We start from the raw sequence: 23734 nt of genomic DNA, 5'->3' as shown, positions 1-23734 counted from the left end.
TTTTACATCGCACGTGGTTCGTTCCGACCCTAAACGCAACACGGGGCCCGTGTGTTGAGTCTTTTCCGAAGCCTCGCTGAACCGCGCCACCTATCGATCAACGTCAGTGTGCGCACTTTTCAGCGTGTCCAAACGCCAAGTTTGTCAAATCAGTGTCAAATCAACAGAGAAACGGGGCTATAGGACCACGGAGTTTGCAAAAAAAAGGTGGTGGTGGTAGAAAGGGATCTCCAGGGGAGAGGGTCCTCCAGGGAGCAACCTTGAACAGATCCGCCAGTCACGATGTAGTTTTGCGAAAATATTTTCATTAGTCCAAAACCGCAGGCAAGAAAAGGGTTTCGGAGCTCACGACCGCGGAGGTTCTCTTCTATGTTTGTACAACAAAGACCTCCCCGGAGGTGGGGGGGGACAAGCCATCCAACTTCGGCGTATCATTGCACCATAACAGTCGCGATTTGTTGTTTGTTGTGCTGTTGCGAATGTCCAAGGCACAATCACCTACAAACCTACTGAAGAACCACTCCTGGAGACCGCCGTCGAGTCTGGGGCTAGGTTCGTGGAGTTAGCAATAATAAGCTTGACGGTGTCGTGGCATTTTTGCACAACATGCCATTGGGCTTTATTTTTATTCCCCCCTCCCTCCCTCCAATTCTCGATCGTGTCCATCTCGGTGCGCTGTTTTTGTTTTTCTATTCCCCAGTGCTGACCTTTTGGTTATGCAAAAACAAATCCCTCTCCCGAGACTTAGAGACTCTCCCGAGGCGACTAACTTAGTAGCGACCAGAGTCAACGGGGTATGAGTTAAAACCCCACGATCTGAAGGCTTTTCTAGAGCTCAGATTTGTGCTGATTTTTCCCAACTTTACCATATGGTTTTTAACGCTAACGGCAGGGCATCGTCCAGAAAAGGAGCCCGATGATTCCCATCGCCGTCGAAATGAATTATTTATCGAGTTGTGATTTATGTCCGCCAAAAGGCAATGTTTAGAGGTGGGAGAGGCGTGTTGGCCTTTTTTTTCGTGTTGTGATCTTTCAAAAAGCGTTTAATTCATACGATGCATTTGGCGTTGTTCATCCATCGGTTCATCATCTGCGCGTCGGCGCATCGCATATTGGGATGTTTTTGAGATTTGTCTCGTACGATTGCGCACCGAAAAAAGAAGGTGACCACACCGACGAAACCGTTACATGGGAAGTGTCCGGGTTTAGCGGAAGTGTTTGCCTCGAAGTCCGTGGGCTGATGGACCGGTGTGTAAATCTCGCCCCGGAGTGTCGATTTTAATGGGAGGTTTTCAATAAGCGTCGCCAAAGCACTGACCCATCGACCGCTTCAGTCACGACGTTGTTTTATCCTTTTGAAGCCGACCAAATGCTGAACATTAAATCAGTTCAGTTTTGCCGAAGCTGTGGAAGCCCCATAAAGATCGGAATGAATGATGCACGATCGGCAAATATGGTTCAAAATGGTTCATCTTTTGTCGCAAATGGGTCGCCTTAGAATCGGATCGGTTCTGATACCCCGGTGCGTGGTTCATTCGGTTACCGGGTTAGGGAATGGAATAAAATGACAAAATTTATCGCTCGGTATTATTTTCAAAACCCCGGAGGCTTGCGCACCGGCAACCGGGTGCTTTTGTAAAAGGAAACGATGGGTAAACAAAACTCTTGCCCGCGTCACCAAAAAACATTCCCAAACATCCGCCATCAAAGCGTTCACCCCAACTCACTGTGAACGGGAATGTGACATCGGTAAGCACATGGGCAAGCTAATAAAAGGAACTTTATGACACCGGCGCGAGAGCGAACCTACTTGCGAAAGGTGATAATGAATCTCCCCGCGCGCGCAATATTTATTCAAGTTTCGATTCGACCGAGTGGCGCTGTTTTACTGCCACAACGCGGTGCCCAATTTGGGTTTTCGGTCGATTGATAGATGTAAATGAAGTCGTAATATTTGTTCCTGCCCGATCGAAGATGAGTCAGCCCCTTTCCGTCAGCGCTATTTCGATCCATTGGTCATTTTTTTGCTAAACGGAGTTGTTTTTTTATTTTCTGCGCTTTTCGCAAATATCTGTTTATTGCCGATATACGACGATTGCGAGCTATCGTAAGAAGTTTTTCGAATGGTCAAGGTGTGAGGCAGGTGGAAATAGACAACGTACAAAGTCGTAGTTTGAACTCAATCTTAACGACCTGTTGAGAGAAGTGATTTCGCACGTCGGAATCTTTTATTTTATGACAATGTTAATGCTCCCCCGGGCTACCTGGAGCGTGAAACGAGCGCTGTCAACTTAGTTTAAACTTTATGTTGCTATTTGAGCACTTAATTGGAATACTTAAACTGGCAAGTTTTGCATTAATGCATCGTGGTTGTGGAAAATGCTAGAAATAAAATCATTCTCTCACCTGTTAATGGCCCGTTTAGCATCACAGGGGGTAGCTTTACCACAAGGTAGCTACTTCTTTCCTGTTCCAACCATACACACGGTGCACGCTCATGATAAGGAACCAAAAACAAACCGGCTTTATTTAAAGTCCACTTTAATCTTACCTGAGATGTAGATAAACTCCAATAATATGACGCGGACGTCAGCACCACAAACACGAAGTTAAGAAAAACTGACGTTTATCTGTGTACTCTTTTTTCATTTGCAAATAATTTTTTTATCATATATTTGTTATGGGAAGCGAAAATAGGTGAGTGTTACTTCTCGATGTAAAAAAAAAATATGTTTACGGTTCTATAAGATTTGGTGCAGTAATCGAAACCGATGGTTTGACTTTCACGGGCATCCAGTTTTCCTGCCCGAGCGAGCGTATGTTGACCGAGAAACCTACTTCTTTCCTCTAGGGTTGTCTGAGCGCTTTTCATGCATTGTCCGACTGGAGAACCGGTAACTAAACTTTGGCCTCCATGAGAAAATGTAAAGCTCTTGGGAAGAGAAACAGCCCTTCATCGATGTTTTCTTAATCGATGTTGGAAAAACGTTTGGCAAGCATATCATGCAAGCTTAATAGATTTATTTTTTCTATCTAACTTTCTCTTAACAAATCGACTAAACGACTGCTCAGATATTAGATCTACGCGTTTGCCATACTTTTCTTCACCGGCCCATATATAAACCCCATCCGAGGCATTACGATGACGTTGAGTCGACGCACGATAAATGGCTGCCGGAGTGGGAAACTGTAGCGCCTCATTCATTGTGGGAAAATGACGAACTTTGCGGACGTATCATCTTCTCGCATCGTGCCCTCGTAAGCATCCTTCGTCCGCACATTCACGCTTCTTCACGCCCGACCGGAGATTGTGCAACGCCGGTACGAGGGAGCTCCATCACTGTCCCTCGGACCTGGGAAAACTAGCATGACGCCGGCGGTGGTCTCTACTAGTAATGCTAGTAATACGGTGGGGTCGACTGGTGGTGGCTTTTGATCGAAAGTGAAGCCTTTTCCGGCGCCTCGTTACGCGCCGTTGAGTTTGTGGGCGATATACCGTTTTTGTTGTCTCGTGGGATTGGGATGCTGTAGTGGAAGAGCTCTAAGCCTGTCTACAAAACTGTGCCAATAAAGTGCTTACACTGCTGTTGATGTAATGTTCGAGCCAGGGCACGGTTTTGGCCAATCGTGAAATTGTATCGTTATGTTTACATGCTTTGGTTCGGACAAGCGAAAATTGGTAATAATATGGATAATTATTAAAACCCGAACGCATCCAATTTGCGGTGGGTCAGAAAGGCGAGGGGGATTTAAGTGGATATTTTTTACTGTTGCATGCAACTCTCCTTGGTCTGGTATTTTCTTCACCGGCTTATTAGCTTCATAACCACAAGTTTTGTTACTTACCCCAAGAGTATTCAATTTTATGCAAGAGCTCATCAGCTGGTATTTTGTGATTTAAAAATATGTCTCAAAAATATTTCTTCAACTTTGAGATACAGAAAATTGTAAATAACACTAACCATAAAGTGTACAAAAAGATGACAAAAACACGTTTTGGAAAAAGCACCACTTGGAAATGTTCGGGTATCCACACTTAATATTTGATTTACGATCGGTGCGACGGTGTAAACAAACTACTCGAGAACGAAACGGTTCTTCCCGGGAGGAGGACGACAATGAAGACGTGCAAAACATGTCGTAACCAAATATAAATCCATAAACGAAAAAGAAACGAAATATAAGACACCTTCATGTGATTAATTGTCCCCTGGCCCGAAAGACGATGATCTGTTGACAAATTGATCAAAACAAAAATGTCCTCCTGGTCTCGGGGTGGCTTTTTAAATATACACATCAAACAGGGCTCCACTTCCGAACGACACTTGAGCCGAGCTTTGGCCAAGATCGCGATCGACAAACTTGGGCGTAAATCCCTCTAATCGATTAATTGTCTTTGGCATAACAGAGACATAGCATCTACAAGTCCGAGGCACCTTGGGTGTGTGTGTGTGTTTGGTTTTGTTATGGTTAATCTGCCTTTTTTTGAGTGTTGCTCGAGTGAGGAAAGTTTGTCAAACAACATTTGTATAATCCGCGGCATCTCGCGCACCGTGTGTCGGCGGCTTCAGTTCGATCGATAAATATTACTTAATGTCAAGCACACTGGACCGTGCCGGGCGCCCACGCCAGTGTTACTTGAAAGTGCCGCAGGTTTCCAAGTGGTAGAAACACAGTAGTCATGCTGTCCGATAGCCGCTACATGTGGTGTCTCCACTTGGTCAATGGTCTTTGCATTTGAATTGTTTAGTACTCGCCAAGTTGCGGCGTAAAATCCTCATCTTGATATAGAAAAAACGTCCACACAACAATGGCTCTCAATGTTGTACGGTTTAAAGACCCCTGCGGCAGCTGTAGGCCTGCGGTTGCGTGGTATAAAATTACCTTCCCTGATGTCATCATCCCTGAGGGCTTGAGAGGTTAAGAACGTTTGCTTCGTCTTCGACGTAAGCATCATCAACAACATCGTCATTCCTCGCAATGTGCAATCTATTCTTACCTCCATCTTCGTTCGTGTGTGTGTTTTTGTATGGTTTTTTTCTCTCCACAGCAGTTGTGATAATTGGCTGTAAATTAATCGGAGGTTCCGTCCGTTCCCAAGGGGTTGATGTTGCGTTCCGCGAGCTGAATTGAAAATTAGTTCCGGTTGCGCAGATGACGTTTAGCTAGTCCCCGGACCCGGGTCATTCGCAGTTGACGGATTGGTGACACATTTGACATTCACCACATTTTCGGGGACCATTCTGGAAAATGCAATTATTGTCACGACCGCTAAGGTCTCTTTCCACGCGAGCTAATTTCCGCCGGGAATGCTCTGAAACGCGCGGCTCATCATATTCCGTTGCAAAACATCATTTATCGGAAATCCAATTAGCAGCGGAAAACGGTTTGCGGAGGAATTAAATTCCCATATCTCGTTGGTTATTGGAGTTATTTTATAGTCCTGCCCTGTAATTACCTTAAGCTGGGTTATAGTTTCATTTTTCCGTATTTTATATTGGAGAAGCAAGAAGCTTTTCAACTTTGTGTTTGAATATAACTATTGACAAGTAAGGCAGTAAAATTAAAAGCTACCAATTTCCTGTAAGTTTGGGAAAAACTAAAACACCAGTTTTGATCAACAGAAGAACCTACTTAGCATATCAACACATTTTATTCTTCTGCGCTATCGTTCACGATCTCGCCACAAAATTCGTGAACTGGATTACTCGACCAACGCAAAACTCCTATATCTAATGTGGTGTTTGCCGTTCATATTTTTACTGCGTTACCATTTTTGGCGGGAGCGCCATTATCTTCCCGACTGGCTCGCTTCGAAGCATTTTTTTTTCCGGGTGGCGCATGGTAACGCCATGTTCTTTGCAAATTCCGTCGTGCCATTTGCATTCGGTTCACTCTTTTTTTTTCGTTTTTGGCTTTAACGCTTTTGCTTTTTTACCTTTTCCGCTTCACCGGGGGAGTAAAAGGCTTCACGGTTCCTTGTTTGGGAACGGTTTCCTTAAATAGGAATATTATCATTGGCCACCACAAAACTCGCCACAGATAAACTATCGGTTCATATTCGTTTGTTATTTTGGTGGGTTTGGAGGGGAAGAAAGGAAAGCTTACGGTCAATTCGCATTCTAGGTTCTTTTTAGGGTAAGCATACCCGAGTTGGATGTCACGGGCAAACAAATTATAACCAGAGAAGGAATTTTCTCGCCATCATTTGCACACGATGGGCTAAAAAGTCAAGCAGCTTTCGATGACGTAAAGTGGAGGAGGCCTCCCCGTTTGGATGGTAATAAATTTTGGCCACTAAAATGAAAAAAAAATCGCCCGCAAGCGCAACAGTGCGAAACGGACTGAGGATGGCGATTCACTGATCATAAAACAACATTCAAAAACAAAACAAAAATAAAGGAAAGATTCGAAACAACCAGCAAACAACAAACATCGCAACGACATGCGCTGAAATAATTGCGTACCCGGGGACGAGGCGGAAAATTGTTTCCTTCTCGCGTTTGGGAGGAGACCAAAACAACCCGATTTGCCAAATTTGACTTTCAGACCTCCTCCTCCTCGTCGCTGTCGTTAAATACTAAATTGATGCAAATATGTATGCTCAATGGTGGGTCGGTCCACCACCACCAGCCCTGTCCGCAATCTCCGAAACTGGATGTGTTCCTCGTCTCCAGCACGCTCGGCTTTCCATCGGATCCGATGATGACGCTACTAAAGACGGTTGTAACTAGTCGCTAATGGCGCGCTCTGTATCGCATTTGCCAACAGATTTACGAGTTCGCTAATAACCCTCGGTCACACAAATTTCCGGTTTCTCACTTTGAATAGCTCTCGCTGTCCGCTGGGCTGGCGACGAGATGAAATTAATGGATGAACCAGATGAAAGTCCGACCCATGGAATTGGAGGACCGACCGGTTCGGAGAAAGTAGAACAATTGCATTGTTATAACTGTTGGCTGCGCGCAGTAGTTTCTGTCCACTGGGAAGTTTTGTTTTTGTGGACCGATATCATTTAATTTTCACCTGAAAATGAGCAATCAAACTCATTAGCTGTTTGATTGAAAAGTTATGTTGTGAACTGTCCGTTAATTTATTTTTAACCATTGAAATACATTTATTTCCAGGAACCATTTTGAATAGAAACATATCGGAATACATAATTGAAATCAATATTCAACACTAATTGGAAAATCCGCAGTTTTCTGATTTTTTTCCCCTCATGCTGGACAGTATGTTCCCACTTGTTTCAAATGTTATTTTGCGTTTTCAACGCACGATTCTGAAACGAGAACGGATGCAACCATTTCTGCAAAGCGCATCACGTACGCTAAAATCGGATCCATTTGCAAAATGAAATAAAAAATCCTCCCCGACGATCGTTCCTCCGGGAAACGGTGGAAATCCACCGTGGGCAGGAGTTCCGTCGAGCCAAATAGTGTGCTACACGATTCATCCATTTGTGCTCCTCGTCGTGAAGGTCTCCCTCTGAGATCCGACGAGTGAGAAACGGCTCCGTTCCGCGAGTCGACGAAATATGGAACTTCAACCGTGAAGCGCTGAAACTTAAACCTCACATGGAACCGCTTGAAGGTGTGAGGGGAGTTTGAATGGTGGTGGTGGTAAAAATTTATGATTGTAAGCGCGTTTGTGTCCCTCTTTTGCCTCCTCTGACTCCCTCACCCGTGCCACAACCGCCTCATAATCGTGACTAATGAAAATGTGAATCTATGATCTATGCGGTCTACCACGAGGAAAACCCGGGGAAGGGCGCTGACGAGGGTGTGCGGTTGGGTACGATGACGCCGGTGTTACGGTTTCTCGCCACTCTCTGCCTGCCTGCCTGCCTGCCTCGGCGTGGTCACGTTCCGAAAGTGAAATTGATTTATCCGCCCATCCCGAGGCTTGCGGGCAACGGCGCCGAAAGAGGGGCGTGAGGAGGTGGAGCCTGGGCGAGTTAGGGGGAATGATGGAAAGCCCCTCGACCACCGGTGGCGCCACCATCTCTCCCTCTCTCTACCTCTCTTCATCGTGGTACCGGGGAAACGATTCGAGCGATGTGCGGGAAACGGTTTACTTTACCTCGCCATAAAATGCGGATGTTTGCGGAAAGCTTTTCCCATCGCCGCGCTTTGGACGGACTTTTCTTCCGCCGCCTCCGTCTGCTCGATACCAATCTATCATTTTCCGATTCCTGCTGTCATTTTATGCTGAGCGCGCGGCAATAGAGAAATCCGTAGTCCCGCAGCTACGAGCTTCATTTTTTTTGAGCTAAATGCACACCACCACCACCTAATCAATTGCCTAATCGAGTGCCTTTTCTTTACTTTCGTTGCAGGTAAGTGTGCAAATATCTCGCTACAAACTAATCCCCACGGCGCTCTCAAGTGACGCGCTGAGGCGGAAGTTGGCGGAACACGGTAAGCTTCACTGCAAAGACACTCCGGCGAAGTAAGGCGCAGCTCTTGAAGGTGAAGCGGGAAACAAACTTACCCCAGCCAGCCCTTCTTTTGATGTGTTTTGTAGGCGAAGCGAAGCGACCAAACCAAACGCCAAAAGTGCTTAACCGTCACTAATCGGTCCCGTGTACATCTCAGCCGTTGGACGTGCTCCTAATGAAAGTGGCGAAAGGTGTGTGGGGGAAAATGGGGACATCGGTTCATTTATTTACCACCACCTTTTTATGTTCCTCAAACCTGGCATGCAACATTTTCAGCCGACGAGCGATGCCAACCTCTAGATGGGGGCTTGTCAGCGCGCTGTACTCTTGCAGCAAACGCCGTAACATCGGGACTTAACAAGATCCGGGCGGGCGTGCGAAATGGTGTCACCGATAAGGATGGTTATTGCCCACCGAATGGGTTATTTTACCACTCTCTGTCCCCTGCTGAGGCGGGAAGGAACACTTTCTCGCGTTCGCGTCAAGGTTCGGGTGTGATTAAATGTGGCAAGTTTGTGGCGAAGGACCAGAACTCCGGACTCCAGCCTTTCACGGGAGGCCATAACATAGCACTCAAAACTTTTGGTATCGAATTTACGAGACAATTTTTCGGAACTGAGTTGGCCACACACACGCACACACAGTTCTGGTCAAGTGAGCAAACATAGAGTACTGGCTCATGTTACCCGCTGCAAGTGGAAACTGGTTTACTTTTAACGATGTGACAAGTGCAACCTTTAGTTCTGCAATTCTGGGCCAAATCGAAAGCAACAACAGCGGGTGCAGCGTGACGGCATGTTGCGAAACAGAACGTCAGAGCGTCATGGACACGAGCCGGGTCTCTTCCTTACCCTTTCGCTATCGGATTCTCGGTTTACAACGGACCAAACCTGTTGCCATTTTTACCGAAAGCAATCGAGCCAGTCGGGGCGAGAATGTAGACACCTTGGGCTCGGCAGAACCGAGCAGGGGAAGGTGACACCCTTTGGCAATACCGGCTGTGCTAAACCGTGACGGGGACGGTACCTAAGAGTAAACGTTGGCCTTATACGGACGTTCAGCAAAAACAACGAAGCTTTAGCAGAACAGCTGAAGTCACGAAAAACCATCCCCAAGATGAGGCAACAACAACCGCCCGGGTGAACCAACTTGGAGAGTCGGTGCACGATTCCTCTGTTGTTTAGATTACCCTCGGCACCACCGCTCTCCTCCAAACCGCGAGCCCATGTTTATTGCCCCTTCGAACGTTAATTAATATGGTGGCGTTAGGGGGTTGGCTTTTTTTTGTTTTTTTTTGCTCTCCCAAGTACTTCTTTTTATTGTGTTGGTATCGCGTAAAGTTCAGTCACCACACGTAGTGCCGCCCTATGGCCAAACGTTCGTGAGCAGCCAGTCGTGCAGCGAAACAATGGGTGTACGCCATGCTGTGTGTATTTTTTTCTTTGCGCTTGGAACGCGCAGAAACTGCTTTTGCAATAAATCCCCGATTGAATTATTGTCCTGTATCGGTGGTTGGAAGGGTAAAACCGGCTACAAGCGCATTCTCTGCACCATTCGCGAAAAAAGCGAGAGGAAAGGGTACTATCGCTGGGAGTCGCTAAAACTCACGCTTAGCTATTTTGTTTACGACTCCGATAGGATTGTTCCACGGTCGCGTGAACATTTGACTGAACTCAGAATAAGGGAAAAACTAAGTCAATGAAGGTAATGGTCAAGACGAGGTTGACTATCCCTGGAGAGGCATATGGTTGAAGATGAAAACAAAAGGATTGTGAAGAGTACTTCGTTGGATATGCTGCTGGTCCAGGAGTTTAAGGGTGAACCTTCTGGCGTTGGACTATTGTTGTTGGTAACCATCGACGCTTCCGAACGATGCGGAGTGTAATTCCTCCACAAGAAGTCCTTGGATTCTTGTCCGCCTGCAGAAAAGGTATTTTGTATGCCATTGTTGTTGACGATATCTTTAAAACCCCTATTGTTTTACCAAACACCAGGCCGGGTTCCTCGAGGTTGCTCACCTGTCGGAAGTGAAACTTCCCCTGCCAGCTGTTAACGGTAGTGGTCCGGCAATTATCCAGCAAGTCACCGCAAAGCTGCTGCCGTTTGCCTAGACATCCTCGGACTCCGCTCTTCGCCTCTAGGACTGACCTGCGCGGTTAGGTCGATGTGGTGTCGCGTGATTGACATTGACACCGTACCGTAGTCGTGCGTGTCACAGGCTGGTCTTTGGAAACTAAATCCATTGACCGGAGACCCTTCAGACGACGGACGCACCGTGTCCACTGCCTTCTCCGGTTCAGCCATGGAAGGTGCGAGCCAAGAGCCCAACACACCATGTACGCGACTAATACCTAACGTGGACGGAGGTCGTTTACTTCCAGCATACAGATTAGCGTGGAAGGTATCCGTCGGCGGCGTGTGATTTACTTTCCGAGCCACGTCGGGACCACGCTTCATTAGCATATCATGTGTGCGGAAGTGTACACACGCCTCACGATATTGTGTGTGTGTTCGTGGGGAGGAAGTAATGCACCTAATTTGTTAACCGGATTAGAATAATTCGCTATTGCATCGATGAACAGCATGGTGCGATTAGGAGACAGAGAAAAATGGATAACCTTTTGTATATCATGCCGTACGACACCTGTTGTGACATTGGTGCCTAGCAAATCCCTTGTTTATTGGTACAAATCGATAACCAGCATTGAAAGCTGTCAATACACAGTGGGCGCTTGAATCATCAGAATGTACCACCCCTATTGGTTTCGTGTTACAGAAAGTTAAAAATATTTCAATGGTAACATTTTTCCCCGATTTTATTAATTAATTAATAATACATACATTCTGGTTGTTATCGGTCAGTAAATGAAATTGGCTATGAAGAGCATTTTTTCATTGAGTGTTCTTTTCGTTTTATCCATTGGCAGATTTTCCCCCGAAGGCTTGTGGTTAATTACTGAAGCTTTGACTTGTTAGTTCGATGCTTCACAGAATGCATTTCATTTGCACCATTGGTTTGACATTTCGGTAAATTTATCCTTTTTATCGGTATCGAAACTCTGCACACTTTATTTCAATCTACGCCCCCAACTCGTACGGTAGACTTTTATGCACCGTAGGATAAAAGTCAGCAGGCCCCCACCGTCTGTGGAATGGGAAATTTTCCAATCATTCCATCGGTTGCGATTGCCATGGCGAAACACCCGTGGTGCACTGATACCGATCTCGACTGACTAATGGCCACAAGTGGCCAGCGAACTTTTACATCCAGCGGGCTCACCGGAAAGCACGGATTCCAATGAACGGCCGTCCATCATGATTAAGGCTTAACAATGCTGTGCCACCTGTTGCCTCGTCGAAAGCGGGCGGCCAACTGTAGTTGGTCCGAGTCCGGAAACCTCCGAGGAAGTAGCACTTCATCTACTGTGAACCGGCGGCGCCAGAATGGCATTTGCACCGCCCTTTACGACCTCCACCCCTAAGCCATCGGAGGAGGAGGGATGGTTCTGGGAAACTATTTATCCACACTCCATCCCCTTCACCAATTGTTGCATCAGTTCGCTTTTTCAAAATGTCTCGAATTGTTTGGGCAAGTGTGTGCGATTTAACGTTGGGAACTAGATATCGTTCGTTCGTTTCGCTGGAAGTTAATTTTACCATTCCAGCCGACGGAATGAGATCAGTCGGTAGATGAGTTCGTTTTAAAGTGGCCTCATTTCGCTCGAAAAAGGTTCAGACTTTTATGAAACTTATTACAGATTGTGAGAATTGAGAATTTGATCGCTAATAAAAGTTCTCCGTGGACAGAGGAGGACTTGATCCGTCTCACGCTTCCATGGAACATTGTTTTCCCTCGAATTTGACAACACTGAATGGTATTTTCCATCGCCATCCCGAGGCTGGTTCTGGAATTCTGAGCTTACATAACTGTGAGTTCCATTGAAGCTCTGAAATAGACGAATCGATTGAACCGAAAAAGGGGCATGAAGTTTAGTTTCTGTGAACATTTGATTTGACAGCGGTTCCAAGCGCCGAACACGGACTAACGCATGTGATGGAATGCTAAACGCTTTTTGCATGCTATCGAATCGCCCAAAACGAAGGGCAATAGATTTTCCAGCCGAAAAGTATCGTTCCCACGGCAATGTGGTGGAACCATTGAACTTGAACTAACGCAATGGGTCCGGTTCTGCGGTTTGCACCGTTCGATGAAAATGGATGATGCTTCAGTCAGATGCGTTCCCATTTTGGACCACTTCTACTGGAAATACTTACACATTCCCAACGAGTGGACGATGCGTTAAAGCGAGCTTTGGATGTTATTTTCGGACGAGTCCTCCCCCCAAAATATACTCCTCCCCCCAAAATACCAGCAAGAATAGAACACATTTCCTGCAAACTCTGACCGTTGCCGATGCAAAATGCGGGCGGATGTACCTACACACCGGTTTTTCTGCTCATGGGAAAAGCACTTCCGAGCATTGGGAACCTTCGAGCGATGGCGTAAAGACTAATCGTTTGAGTGGAGAAACGATCCCACCTTGGGGAACCTTCTCTCTGCGTGCATATAATTAAAAAACGATTGTGCTAAACGTGGTGTACAAGTAGTTCGGTTCAACCGGGTGTTGGCTGGGCGAAAATGGGGGGGAGTTTGAAAGGGAGTGAAACGGTTTTCCACCACCCACCCGCCATGAAACCGAAGGAATTACGTGCAATTTGTTGTAACGTTTACTGACGTAAAGTGATAACCGTTGTTTTGTTCCGTTACGGGGAGAGTGCAAGATACAAAATACTTTCAATCCATTGCGGTGATTTTCACCAACTGCGGGTTTTCTTCATATTCTCCTTCTTGAGATTTTAAATTAAAATACCTTAAATTCGTCAGTCCTGGACTGGAGTTTATACACTCACCAAAAACTATTAACTAGTCCATTTACTTATCACCGTAATCAATCACCTGTTTGCGATTGGTAGCACAACGGTTGTTGCAACCTGTTATCACCGCCCAACGATCGGGGGAGTGGAAAATCTGTGCTTAAGTAAGCATATTGGCACCAATTACACTAATTAAGAAGCTCGACCGCAAAGTAAACGCAAACTGTCCAAGCTGTCGGCAGCTCTCAACTCGATTCCGTTTGCCACCCGCAAGCAAGGGGATTGGCGTGGATGACGTGATCCTCACGGTCAATTAAAGCGTCGATTTTTATAATCGACCGCCTTCAGGCCTTCAACCTCCCCCCACCTCACGACTTACAATGATTTCTCCCCTTCTTCCGGTGGTATTGAACCGTGGGATTTTTCTCTCGTCCAAATTAATCCACATTTTTGCTGCAATCTTTCTCGGTGTGCGTTGCAATTTTGACCGTGCAATTTGCGAGATTTAAAAAGATAAGCTTTGATTACTTCCATTGAACCCAACGATTGAAAGAGTTCTCCATCCAGGTGGAGCCAGTGTTGCCAGTGTTTTGCAATCATCAATCCGAGCTCGGTCGCTTCACGAACGACGATACCCCTGAACTTGGCAATGGCATGTTGTATTTACATTTAGCTACGGTCAGGACGAGTTATTGCACATAGTTGCAGCTGCGTATGCACGAGCTCTTCCACCCAGTTGCTCTCCTCCTTCCTTTCCACACATAGACTTGACCGCTTGAGCGGATGGTAATTTATGGTGCCCGATGAATGTCATATGCCATCGGATACTCAGAAGCCTCGGAGAGAGGGCAAAAACAGAAATGGAAAATCAATGTCGTTTCAAGGGAGGGAACGGTGTGACCTATCGGCTTTGTTAGGGCAGGTTCTGCCGGCAGGAGTCATCTGTGTTATCTTACTTCATTCTGTGTTGATGCTGCATTCAGCCTCCGCTCCGTATTATGGTAAAATATGCCAGACGGATTGGCAGAGCAGCAGAGCAGCAGAGTGCACACAATGCAAATGTTGTGCAACTTTCCCGGATGGGAGAACCATTTCCAACTCCCGGAACTCTGTTGGCGTGATTAATTAACCTGCGTTTCGGAACAGGGTGCGTCCCTGGGCGCGGGAGGCCTATTGGCCACCGGGATGCACCGGAAGGTTTCGGAGCTAATTAAAGCAAAACAACGAGTTCCAGCTCGAGCAAATGGATCCCGTCCATAATCTCACGAGGGATTCGGGCGATTGAAGGAGTTCTGAGTAATGAAAGTGATCTTTGGTGGTCGCGCGTGGTAGATGTTAAGAAAGTTCAAAGAAAATCGCTGAAGTAAAGTACGGTATGAAATAACAAACAACAAAACTTCCAGTTCCGAGTTTTCTATTTGCTCAGGGAACGAATCGTGGTGCCACAATTTGCACACCCCGGTCTCTGATTTGCGAACTTTGGGAAGCACAATAAACTTGTTAATTTCCTTCGCAATCATCGCGAACTTGTTTCGCTTCCCAGGGAGACGGACATTGGAAACACTCAACGGTTCTCTGGGCAACGTCTGGTGGCTGTCCGGAGTCCGGCTGTTTGTTTAAGGTCGTTCCACGTCCAAATGGTCGCGCTCGGTAGGTCAATGTTTGAGCTTCTGGTGCTTTTTTTTGCGATGCTGTTTCGTTCAGAATATATCCAAACGCAAGGTTCTCTTGGGGAATGTGAACGGTTCTAGCGTTAGCGTTAGAAGGTGTCTGATGTCATTGGGGAATAAATACTTGCGAGTTCTGTACTTCAACTCATCGGAATGGGAATGATTGTGTATTGCTAGTTGCCTTAGGAAAAGTCTATGTATATATGTGTGTATGTGTGAAGTGGTTTTGCAGAAAAAAAACAAGGACCCCTAACTCGGATCCACTTGATGACTGTCAACTAGAAAGCCCCCTTTTTTGGCAGATCCACGCACAACAGACACACTCGGGCAAAGTGCGACCCCAAGAGTCGAGTACCACCTCGAGTCCACGAGTGCGTTTTTTGAAAGCGCGGCCTCGGAAAAAGTGTGTGAATCCCGCCGAGGATGAGTGCGAGTAGCCGAACCGAAGGCGTCCGGTGACTGATGACCATCCGGAGCCGGCTTGTCTGGGTTGGAGTTTGAGCAGGCATTGTATATCATACTTTTGGTCCCATGTGAATCTCTGGTTCACATTTCGTGTTGGTTTCAGCTGGTTTTGGAGCTAGTTTTTTTTTGGTGAATGTGTGTTTGAGGCTAATGGCCGTTGGGGCGCACATCCAATGATGGATCTCCAGCCATGTGTTAAGTGAAAGAGAGAGGTGGAATTTGTGTGCCAAAGGCAGCATCGGGTGACACCGATCGGGTCGGTACCAGAGTTCACAATTGCAGCATTGGTGGGCGCGATTTAGGCTGCTGTGCTGGGAACAAGCTACAATTTGCGACCAACCCACCCCCAGGGGGGCTTGGATACCTTGTCTTGCCCTTTCTCCGACCATTTCCGTTACTTATTTGCCATGGATTATTGGGTCTAGAATTACAACAATGTGTCGGCTCTCGTTCCACCGTCGTCCCACTTTCATACTAAGCCGATTGATTAGCCCTTTACTAACCCCCGCTTCACCTCCCACCATCGGTGGTTGGTATTGGTGAAATACGACCCAGGCTATCCAAAATCCGTTACCGCCGGAAGTCGACCTTTTCCGGGCACGGCTCGTAAAAGGAACGCGCGCACGGGTCCGAGACGCAGTGAATTATGGCTCCAATGGTAATTTATATGAAATCAGACAGTCACCTAGAGCTCGGCTGCTATCAGTCATATTTTGTCCGCAAGTTTGCTGGTGCGAAGGTGTCCGCCGATGAGTTCACTCGACATTGGAGAACATGGTGAAATCACGGTGAAACTTTTCCCCCTCTTGGAGTGTGGAGGGCTTTGGGATTTGGAGCACATTTATAACAATATTTTTCATCATGACAGACAAGGCTGTCCCGGAGAGGAGGTTGGTGGTTCCAGAAATCATTTTTCTTACTTAGCGAACCACGAGGTGTAGAATATGAGGTGTTCATGCTCCACGTTCTCGTTACCTCAGAATGGCGATTTATCGACGATTGGCAATGGCGTCGTAACGGTCGGTCAGGGTATATCACACCTTCGGAGACTCTGGTTGCCCTTCGCATTGGGAGTCGTTGTGTGTACGTCCGGTTGTGCTGACACCGGCGTCGACAGCAACACCCACACAAGCTTTTGAAATGTTTCCCTCCCATGTGAGATACAACCCTTCGGCTTGGGACGAACTCCAAAGGGGACGGTAGATCGATGGAGTAGTGTGATGTATGGGTCAATTTTAACTCCAAATCACAAGTCAAATACACCGGTTACAAATGGATCCACTCGTCGGCACCCCCCGGGGGTCGGTACTCCTCCAGCTGCTGCTGTTGCTGCCAGTTGAGTTCAGATACTAGGACTATAGTCCGCTTTATGAGCGGTTCGTGACAATAGTTTACGATATTGCACACCCCCCTCAACCCGTCCGGGATTGAGTGACTAATGGTGGTGAATCGTTCACCAACACCCCATCTGAGCATCCCTTTGATCTCGTAACCCGTATGCGGTCACCACCTATCGGGCTGGGGCGTCTTCTCCGCCCAAATATACACCATCTTAAAATTATTTACTACCCCAGCGTGATGGTACACGGTGTGGGTCTTTTAAAATAGGAGCTGTCACAGCGTTGATTATGGGCAAAGGCTTACATCATCGTAAGTGCTATAACGCCATCAACACGCCATCCAACCTGCCACAATGAGCTGGCAGGCGGTGATATAGTTCATAATGGTCGAGATTTATAGGGCGAAGTTTTGTTCCTAATCTTTATTGAATTAGAAGATAAGCTTCTTGAGTGATGGTATCGTTATTATTAAAGATGTATTTTATGGTTTCCCTAGAAGAGCGACAAGCGTAGAAGGAAGGTGCATTCCTTCGGTTCCCTTTCATTGACTTAGATAATATTATTTATGGCTATATGCACTCTTGATACCATGTTTAGAAAGGGGTAGGGTATGGTTTACTCAATTTTTTCCTAATGCAAAGTAGAACATGACTCCGTCGTTGTTTTGTAACCCTAACTAAAGTAAATTTCCGGCAAAACAACGATCCGCACTGAGCAAAGGTTGATCTTTTGCCATTTACGTTTCTTGTTTACGACAGTTCTTCACCATGGCCACATCTTAACTTCGTTGCCCAAACGTTTGTTTTGCCATTATCGTGCTGCCGTTTTTGTGGGTTAACAGAGTCTGACTTTTCACACCTTTTCGATATGCTCTTTCTTTGCCATTTCGGCGTATCCCTCGCACATTGCGAGTGGTGAGTGATTTGCTCATTTATCCACTTTCCGCGACACTAAATATTGACACCAGTTTACTAATTTTCGTCTGTTTCGTCTGTTTTCCAAGTGTTACCATCGAATTCATTTGCTTACGTATGCTTGCGTGGTTTTTTTTATCAATTGTGTTTGTTTTTATTTTTTGCTGTTTTCTAGTTCTAGTGTTACTTACGTGTTTGTGTGTGTTTTTTCTCTTTTTTTCTTCTTTCTGTTTTTGTTTTCTCTACTCACCCGATGTCTCATGTTTGCATGGATGCCATTGAACTAATCACGAACACATTAAATCACGACGCGGACGAACAAAACGGTCTTCTCGGTCGGGAAACGACAACAATTGCGGCCGAAACCAAATTCCCCATTGGCTGCACGGACGACGATGATTCAAAATGCAACGTCTCGCTACAGTATCTGCCCTCGACAGTAAAATGAGACGACCGAGCGAATCCGATTTCAACAAATCACATCTGCCAGGTAAGAAGCTTTTCGTTTGTTTGTTTTGTGTCGCTTTATTTTCCCCCACTTCACAGATCATCACAATACTCTCCTGCAAAGTTACAAACGGTGAAAAGAAAATGTTGTTGTTGCTCGTCTAGAAAGGTCGCCCCCTTTTTTCTGTTTTCTCCAAGATTTAATCCCAAACACAATTTCCTGTCATTAGGTTAAAATACTCTCCCAGGTACGGGTATGGAAAGAGCGATGGAATTGCTTTACAACTGCGCGCACCCATTCGAACGCGATCAGCATTTCCGCCCGCCTGGGAGGGATGGGGGAGAAAACAGGCGTAACCGTTGGCCTCGTTTTCGGTCTGCACTTGCGATGAACTTCTGCACCGTTCTAGGATGAGCGTAGGAAATGTAGCCCATCGGAATGCTCTTACCGGTTCAACTCCAAAGCCCTCCACCAACCAACATCCGGCATCTTTTTGTCGAGACAGCTGATGTTTTCAATTTCCGAAACGCATAACTTTGGACCGAAGGGCTTTATCCGCTTCGGAAGCGCCCGCTGTTTTGCTTTCCGGTGCATCAAACATTTGCGTTTATTGACGATTGAAAACACAAAACGGGGTTTTGTTTTGAAACAGATTTATTATTTTTCATATTTAATTTGGTTCATAGCACAATCCGTTCAATGCAGGACAAGCAACATGAATTATTTATCCGGGACTCGGCCAAAGTTAGATTGTTTTTCATGGTTCGGCTATAGTATTCTCAAACTGAGAAGGTGACTTTTTTTCACTACAGATTTCCTCATTCTTCAAATTTTATGCATCGTAGTTAATCGTTCTCATTTACTTTAATGTAGTATCTCTGTTTTGAAGTGGAAACGTGTTTATTTTTAAACTTTTTTATATGTGCATGTGTTTGATACATTATTCATGATCTATGTTTTCTTTCTCTATTTTTTTTTCTTTTGTCTTTTATTTCTTCATCTCCTTACTGCAATGTGCTTGCTACACGTTTTACTGTGACTTTCTACTATTTAACACTTTTTTCCATTTCAATGCTAACAATGTGTTACATCCTACGCTTGCTTGTTCGCACCTGCTTGTTTCTTACTTTAACTAACTCCTACTCGCAAATCTGACCACACAAACTCGACCGCGTATGAATTCGGTTAACCATTTAACTAATGACCGTTTGACAACCGTGCTTGATCATCGGTGTTATTTGTCAAATGAAAAACAAAACCCGCTGGACGCCCACGTGAACGAAAAACTAAACAAAACAACCATCCTACGGCGTTTACGTAACTCACGTAACGTTGTGGACATTCAAAAAAAAAAATGAAAACAAACATCCAATCAAAATAATAATTACAACAATGTGTCAATCATTTGTCACGCGAAACGTGCCTCCGCGATGGCCCGGGGGGAAAACTGTGTGCACACCTGTTGCCCTGGCACGAACCCTGCTTGTGACGGTTTGCGTGGGAATTCTGGGCCCGGTTCTGGTTAACTTGAAAACTGCTTCGACGTGTACCCTAACGTCTAACCCTGGCTGGGTTCGAATTTGACCGACCGACCGATTGACCCACTGAAACGAACACTCACATGTAACGGTGAACGACGTAAACAAACGCCTAAAAACGAAAAATAAAACCACCCCCCTGTGCCGACACTTCCGGCGGCAACGTGCAGATGTGGACGAAGAAAGCGAAACCGACCTGGCGTTCGAGCGCCCCGTCTCATCCCGTTCGTCCCACTCGCCCGACTCCGGGTTCAAGAGCAATCGGTCCGATCGCAAGACTTCGAGTAAGTAGCACGTCATCATCGCATCGGCGGTCGGAAATGGACGAAAGGTGGCCATTTCCGCTACTAGTCGTGACGGATAGAGAAGAGCGTTTTGGGGCGGTCAGTTTCCGAATGGGACTTTCTTCGACTGTGGTTAGATCTTTAGTCTTGCATGTAATAGTTCATTATGAGTATAAATTAACAAGAGGTAGATTTATGTGTCGCATATTGTAACGAAGCACATTTAGGATTGTATGATTTATTGGTACTATTTAATTATACTAGCTCATTTTCTCGGTTACATGGGCTGTATTATGTAGTTTTTATGTGAACGCTATTTAGGAAGTGAATTACGGAATTTTAGTCAAATGTAACATTCATTCAACATTCATCCATTCATACAACTCCAGTTGGGTCACTTTTCAAACCATTGAAATCGGTACTGTCCGACTTCATATCAATGTTAGGAAGCTTTGAAACTATTTCTTGTTAAAAACTGTCCATCAAACATCTCCTTCAGTTTCTGCGTGTTTGTCCATCGGAGTAAGCTCTGGATTGCGTTTTGGTTGATTTGTGCATCTTCGCGATATGTTTGTTTTGTGTGTCACTGTGTTTTAGATGAATTTGTGCATAGAAAACTTGCATGCAAATTGAGCTTGTACAATCTTACATCTTACAAGTTGCTAAATTTTATATATTATAGATAGATAGATATAGATAGATAGATAGATAGATAGATAGAAGATAGATAGGTATAGAAGATAAACTAGAACCAGTTAGGAGAATATTATAGAGTTTCTAATAAGTGATATGCTACTGTTTCGCAAAAGACTCAACCAAACGAGAGGATACCATCGTGTCATAAACACCTGTTATTATATTTGCGCAAAAACATAACTTGCGCTACCGTTTCACAAGTGTTCCAGTTTAGCCAACATTGTTTCGCACCTCATTATCACCACTTTAGTACTTCATGGAAGCAATTAGCGCGCTGACGATTTAGTACATAAGGATTAAACTTAAGCTCGCCCTTAGTGTAGTTTGATGAAAGCTGACACTTATTTATTTCTTTTGTTTCCCTCTCCATCTTGTATTCTCATCCCACCCGCTCCGTGTGTGTGTGTGTGTGTCGTTTGTTCCTTGCACCCCCCTTTACCTTCGTCACTGTGTGTTGCTGTATGTTTTCGATTCGGTTATGTGCATTACTTTCCATAAACACGTACACGCACACATCTACCCACACGCACGATCATCGCGCTCCCTGCATGTACGGTTTTTCATTCCGGTTGGAAAAACGCTCGCTATTTATGCACAATGCTGCTGATGGTCCTCCCACCGGGGACACACAACCAGGCGCCTCCACCGGCTCCGATGTCTACTGGGAGGCAACCGGAAGGCGCAGAAGCTCAGGTAAAGTGTGCACGGACGATGCTGGATGCTGCTGCACTGCTGTCGGGCTGGGTTGCGTTCGCACACCAGCACCATTTTCGCCCGGGAGCTTTCACTCACCTGCGCTATTTTGCTTCAAAAATGTCCTCACACACCCTTCGCCTAACCAACGCGGCTTACAAAACGGCTTAAAAACGGCTTTAAGTGGATGGTTTTGTTTTTTAATTCCTGTCTCGCCTGCAAACTCTTCGTCGACCCTTCATTCTGTGTAGAAGAAGGATTCAAGGACATCATCTCATTTGTCATCATCGTGAAAGTGGTCTTCAGAAGTCGACGTTGGCGGAAATGGTGCATTTGCACTTCAAAAGTTGTCCCTCGCCCTGTGACTGAGGACGTCGCATGAAGTTCCGTTTATATCAACTCTAATTAATGCCCATCGTCGCTTAACAGACACGTGCATGCGGCTTTCCCGTAATGTTTATTGCAGTCTTAGATGTGGAAAAAGGTTACCGGTTCGTTATATGACAACTTTATTAAACCCCAGACTAATAGAAACAACTATCCATTTTATTGTTTCAATAACTCTTTGATCTAAAAAATGATTTATCGGTATTTATAAATTGTTAGGATACTAAACCTCCCCATGTCTTACTACATAAGTCCTTGTTAGATTGGATTCGTTTAGTTTAAAAATAATAACAACCCGCTTATTGCATTCCCAACTACGTGGAATCCCGTTCTTGAGGAAACGTCCTTCGTTTCCTGTTAAAATAATAATAAAGCTGCCTAACGACCCGGTGCACTGGTGATACAATTACGCTTCCCCGAGTGGGAGGCGCACAAGTTCGTTAGAAACTCAACGAGCTTATAAGAATGTTCGTCGTAACAGCGGCCGAGGTCGGCCCACAACATTAACGCGCGCTTCGGTGGCTTGAATCGTTCGATCCTGGGGACACCCAGCGCTCAACAAGCGATGCTGTGGTGCATCCTCCCGGATCCTCGCCGGCTCGTGCCGGTGGAAAATTGCATTTTCAGAAGCGCCCGGTGACTAATACGTTTTTTTCTCTCTCTCTCTCGTTTCCCTTCCCCGATGCGGTCCCAGCAGATCAGGGAGCGGTGCTGACGACCGACACGGACAGTTTTATCATCGGCCAGCGCGTTTGGGTCGGCGGCATCCGCCCGGGCCAGATTGCCTACATCGGCGAGACACACTTTGCGCCGGGCGAATGGGCCGGCGTCGTGCTGGACGAGCCGAACGGGAAGAACGATGGTTCGGTGGCTGGGAAGCGCTACTTCCAGTGCGAGGCGAAGAAGGGCGTCTTCTCCCGGTTGACCCGGCTCACGCGTGAACAGCTGGCGAGCGGCGGTGGGGGAGACTCGACGACCGCTACCACCCCGCTCGACCAGAGCTTCCGCTCGCTGACGTCACCGGCCCGCTCGGGCACCGTTTCGCCGACGCACAGCGTGCAGAGTTATGCCAGCAAATCACCGGCCATCGGGGGAAGTAAGTATGGAGGAGAGGAGGAGGTGGCGCGGGAAGGGTGCAGCTCGGCAAAGTGTTAATTTTATTCCCATTCCTTCCTTCCCCGGCAGAGGCAGCCTCGTTGAACGTCGGTGACCGAGTGATCGTGTCGTCCGGGTTTGGTTCGCGCCCGGGAATACTGAAGTATCTGGGCGAGACGCAGTTCGCCAGCGGAACGTGGTGCGGGGTGCAGCTGGATGAAGCCAGCGGCAAGAACGATGGCACTGTGGATGGTGTGAGGTCAGTACTGATTTATCGATGCCTGGGACCAAACTTGACTCCAATCAGGTTGTTCATAAAGTTATGACGCGTTAGGTTTGCAGAAGAAGAACGTTAGGAAAACTTTAAGTACTAGTATTTAGCGGTTCAAAAAAATCAAAAAGTGATGTTTAGAAAAACATTATAACTTTGTAAACAACCTTCAATGGGAAGTCATGTTTGGTTTCGAAATTCGAACAATTTGTCATTCGACTACTAACACGATTTCTCTTTTTTCCAACGCAGATACTTCGAGTGTCCGGCCAAGTATGGCATATTCGTCCCGATTGCCAAGGTCACCCTGTCGCCGTCGGCACGCAAGACCTCGGCCCGGCTGTCCCGGGCCAACTCGAAGGAGTCGCTCAACTCGCTGGCCACGATGAGCTCGATTGCAACCACCGCAACGTCCCGACTTCGTATGAGCGCACAGGTATCGCTCGCCGCTTGGTAGAGACTCTCGAGCACACTCGGGGAGGACATCCGGACATCGAAAAGCCAACAGACACGAGCCCCGTGGTGGTCCTCCCCACCAGAGTGTTCCTCTTCGTGTGACACGTTGCGTTGTTGGTTCTTGTTTGTGGTGTTTTGCGCTTTAAACCCTTTGTTTCCCCC

At 46.3% G+C, this 23734-nt stretch overlaps 1 protein-coding gene across 1 annotated transcript in view; it reads left to right on the top strand.

Annotated features, from left to right (window-relative positions):
• The window catches only part of LOC131292240 (restin homolog), a 52477-nt gene that overhangs the window by 10325 nt on the left and 18418 nt on the right, over positions 1-23734 (top strand). The window contains exons 2-7 of the mRNA XM_058320797.1: positions 18129-18194; positions 19861-19974; positions 21307-21363; positions 22448-22846; positions 22936-23104; positions 23369-23552. Of these exons, the coding sequence (XP_058176780.1) occupies positions 18129-18194; positions 19861-19974; positions 21307-21363; positions 22448-22846; positions 22936-23104; positions 23369-23552 (989 nt within the window). The remainder of the gene's footprint in view (positions 1-18128; positions 18195-19860; positions 19975-21306; positions 21364-22447; positions 22847-22935; positions 23105-23368; positions 23553-23734) is intronic.

This window comes from Anopheles ziemanni, chromosome 2 (genome assembly GCF_943734765.1).
Source record: "Anopheles ziemanni chromosome 2, idAnoZiCoDA_A2_x.2, whole genome shotgun sequence".
Lineage (NCBI taxonomy): Eukaryota > Metazoa > Arthropoda > Insecta > Diptera > Culicidae > Anopheles > Anopheles ziemanni.
The sequence above is the reverse complement of the archived record's forward strand: the minus strand, read 5'-3'. Positions and strand labels throughout refer to the sequence as shown.